Here is a 4,028-nt window from a genome sequence, read left to right on the forward strand (position 1 = left end):
GCTGATCTCTTTAGCACATAAGGTTCTTGGCTGCTATACATCTCTGAATCTGTCCTATGCCATTTACCAATCAGTGAGCTCCTTGTGGGAAAAAAGTAGCTGTCTATTGCTACTTTTCTTGCCTGCATGAGCTTGCCACCCAAGTCCCACTGTCTTAGCTCAGGGTGCCTTCAGGGCCTAGAAACCAGCTGCAATTCCTTGTCACATGTATTTCTTCAACATGGCTGCTTACTTTATCAGGCCAGCAAGGAAATTTTCTCTCTGGTCTCCTAAGATGAAGTGTTGTATAACATAACATAGTCATGGGAGTGGCATCCTATACCTCTGCCATAAACTATTGGCTGAAAGCAAGTCTCAGTTCTGCCTACACTTAAGCAGAGAGGATTATATAGGGCATAAATCACTGGAGTCACCTAGGATGTGCCTGACAAAACTGCTGACAACAGGACAAGGAGCAAAGAGGGAATAGGAACATTCACAAGTATCACAATTGAAGAGATTTCTATTTGGTGTCAGAAGTCAGTTTTGTCTCATTACTTGTACCTTTGACCAATTTACTACCTCACCTGTAAAGTTTGTTAGCTGATAATTTATGTAATGAGGTTTGGTGGTCACAGAGTAAATAACTATGGAGACACATTTTTATCCAAAAAATCACACAGATATTAAAATTGCAGGATATTCACTGTCAAGATGCAAAACATATACTCAAAACCATACCCTCAGATAACCACATGAAAAAGGAATAAGGAATATATACACATACATGAAAATGGGGTTATTTTAAGAAAACAATGATGTCATACATTAAAGTATGGATGGAAAGACAGAATCAAGCATGCCCAAGATTACTTTAAACAATTTATTTTACTGGTAGTTTCTGAAGACTACATTTAAAAATTAAAAAATCAACAGTCCTAACACCCAAGTAATAATCTGGATAATCTGCTTAATAATTTGGTATATTTCCTTCTAAGCATTTTGTTCTGTGTCCACCTATACAATCTAAAACACATACCAATGTAAAATATATTTGTATACATATATGTGCATATAATTTTACTCAGTATACAACTATTTTTCTGCCACCCAGAATCACTGATATAATGCTGCATATCCATTCTCAATGCATTTTTACAATGTAAATCATGTGGTACATTTAAAAATTTTTTTCACTTAGCCAATTATCATGAACATTTCCTTAAATCCTCAAACATAAGAACACTTTTGGAGAAGGAAATGGCAACCCACTCCAGTATTTTTGCCTGGAGAATCCCAGGAAGGGAGGAGCCTGGTTGGCTGCCATCTATGGGGTCTCACAGAGTCAGACACGACTGAAGTGACTTAGCAGCAGCAGCAAGAACACTTTTAATTAGTGCATACTATTCTATCTTATTGATATGTCAATTTTGAATCAATTGACTACTGGATAGTCAATTTTTTTCCTATTTCAAATAATATTGTGTTAAGGAAGATAATCTGAAAATTAAAAATTTTTATTGACTAATAAAATGAGGCATAAAATGTAACCATAAAATGGTCACCCTTAAATATTAAGTTGTAAGCTATGTTCCTAAGTGAGGTGTGTTAAAGCTTACTATATGCCTTTTCTGAAAGGGGTTTGTATTTTACACTGAAAGTGTTGATGAACATGTGTAAGATCTCCTGTTTGAGTGCTTGTTTCAGGGATCATGATGACTCATCCCCCTTTATATCACTTAAGGGAGGAATTTTCCTATTTGTTTAAGAAGTGAACGTAGTTTGCCATAGCTAGGATTAGTAATTTTATACTTTATATTTTTCTTTCAAAAATGTCATACTTACTCCACAGTGAACATGTCTTAATTACTGAGTGCTTGTTTGGAACCTCTAGACCTTTCCCACAAAATGTGTGGTATAGAATATGGAACATATTTCTCTCATAACTTCTAACAGTTTTCTAGACTTTAAATTCTTAGTTTCTTTTCAGCATACTCTGATAGTCAATGACATTTAAATTCTTTGTAAATTTTTTTCTATATCAATATATTCACAGTTTTGTCACTTCTGAATTCTCTGATATATAATTCTCCACTCGTGTAAGAATTCTGGATGAAAAACTGGTCACATTTATCAGATGCTTCTGGAATTGTGCTTTTCTGCTTTCTTAAGTTAAATGAACATTAAATAGTATATGAAGTTTTTTACATTCTTGATATTTATAAGGTTACTCCCCAGGATGAACTGATATATAATGAGGTATAACTAGTGAAATTATCTCTATATTAATATATTAGTAGGTTATAATATGTTATTATATCATATTATAGGTTATTAGTAAGTATATTAATAGGTTTTATCTCGTGTGTGACTTTTCTGATGTTTAATGAGAGTTGACTTCCCACTGAAGGCTTTATCACATTCTCTGCATTCATAAGGTTTCTCTCCTGTATGCGTTCTGTGATGTACAATGAGAGTTGATTTCACACTGAAAGCTTTCCCACATTCACTGCATTCATAAGGTTTTTCTCCTGTATGAATTCTCTGATGTTTAATGAGAGTTGACTTCCTACTGAACGTTTTCCTACATTCACTACACTCATAGGGTCTCTCTCCTGTATGAATTCTCTGATGTTTAATCAGTGGTGACTTTTCACTGAAAGCTTTCCCACATTCATTGCATTTATAGGGTTTTTCTCCTGTATGAGTTCTTTGATGTACAATAAGGGTTGACTTCTCACCAAATGCTTTCCCACACCTTCTGCATTCATAAGGTTTCTCTCCTGTGTGAGTTCTATGATGGACAGAGAGATGTGATTTTCCACTGAAAGTCTTCCCACATATGCTACATTCATAGGATTTTTCTTGTGTATGAACTCTCTGATGAACAGAAAGATGTGACTTTCCCCTGAAGCCTTTTCCACATTTACTACACTCATAAAGTGTCTCTTTTGTATGAGTTAGCTGATGTTTAATGGGTGTGGGTGTCTCATCAAAGCCTTTCCCATGTTTATTGCACTCAGATTTCTCACCCATATGAGTCCTTTGATATATAAGGCTGGACTTATCACATTTGATAGCTTCATAAAATGCTTGTCTAATGTGTGTTTTTTCATGTCTAATAAGGTGATATGAACTCTTAAAAGCTTTTGCACATTCACCACATACAAATGGTTTCTCTCCTGTATGAGTTCGCTGATGTTTCATCAGAGTTGACTTCTGGATAAATGTTTTCCCACATTCACTGCATTCATATGGCTTTTCCCCTGTATGAGTTCTCTGGTGTGCAATTAGGGTTGACTTCTGGCTGAAAGTTTTTGCACAGTCACAGCATTCATAAGGTTTCTCTCCAGTGTGAGTTCTCTGATGTACAACAAGGTTTGCTTTCTGGATAAACACTTTTCCACATTCAGAACATTGATAGAGTTTCTCCCCATTTTGAATTCTTGGACTTTTATTAAGAGCTTGCTTACAGTGGAGGGCTTTTCCATGTTCATTAGGCTCAAAGAATTTCTCTCCAGATTGAGCTTTATCAAGATTAGAATGGAAGCATAATTTCCAATATGCCTTACATTCATCACCTTTCTTTCTTACACAGCTTCTACTTTGACTAAGAAAATTGAAATTATGTTTTGAACACTTTCCCCATGAATAATATTTAGTGAGTCTTTGTCCTATAGAAACAAAGCCTGTGCTTGGATAAATGATTTCTCCATATGTTCTGAATTCTTGGCCACTTTTATCCTTCAGTGTTTCCTTATTTATGGATGCAGCTTGCCATAGAAGTTTGTCTTGGCTTTCCTTGTGGTTATCTGTCTGGTCATTAACTTTCCAGAATTCTAGGGAAAAATGCAATGATTCATCAAACTTGTAAGTATTTCTATGATAATGTTATGGGACAAAATTCATTCATAAATGCCCTGCTGTGAACTCCTATTAAGGGACCTGAGCTGATGTGAATGAACCCTCCCTGTATTCTACCACCCTCCCTATACTCCACCACTTCCCTCAACTGTAAATACAAAGAAATGCTGGCCTATATTTAACAA

The 4,028-nt window shown here is 35.4% G+C and overlaps 1 protein-coding gene across 1 annotated transcript; it reads right to left on the reverse strand.

Annotated features, from left to right (window-relative positions):
- Positions 1 to 848: 848 nt before the first annotated feature.
- Positions 849 to 3,859, reverse strand: ZNF674 (zinc finger protein 674; the record flags this gene model as incomplete). Its single annotated transcript, XM_010836340.1, has 1 exon — positions 849 to 3,859. A coding segment is annotated over one exon (1,534 nt), but the record flags the coding sequence as incomplete, so codon positions are not given.
- Between the last annotated feature and the right edge of the window lie 169 nt (positions 3,860 to 4,028).

This window comes from Bison bison, unplaced genomic scaffold (assembly GCF_000754665.1).
Source record: "Bison bison bison isolate TAMUID 2011002044 unplaced genomic scaffold, Bison_UMD1.0 scf7180017845661, whole genome shotgun sequence".
Taxonomy (NCBI): domain Eukaryota; kingdom Metazoa; phylum Chordata; class Mammalia; order Artiodactyla; family Bovidae; genus Bison; species Bison bison.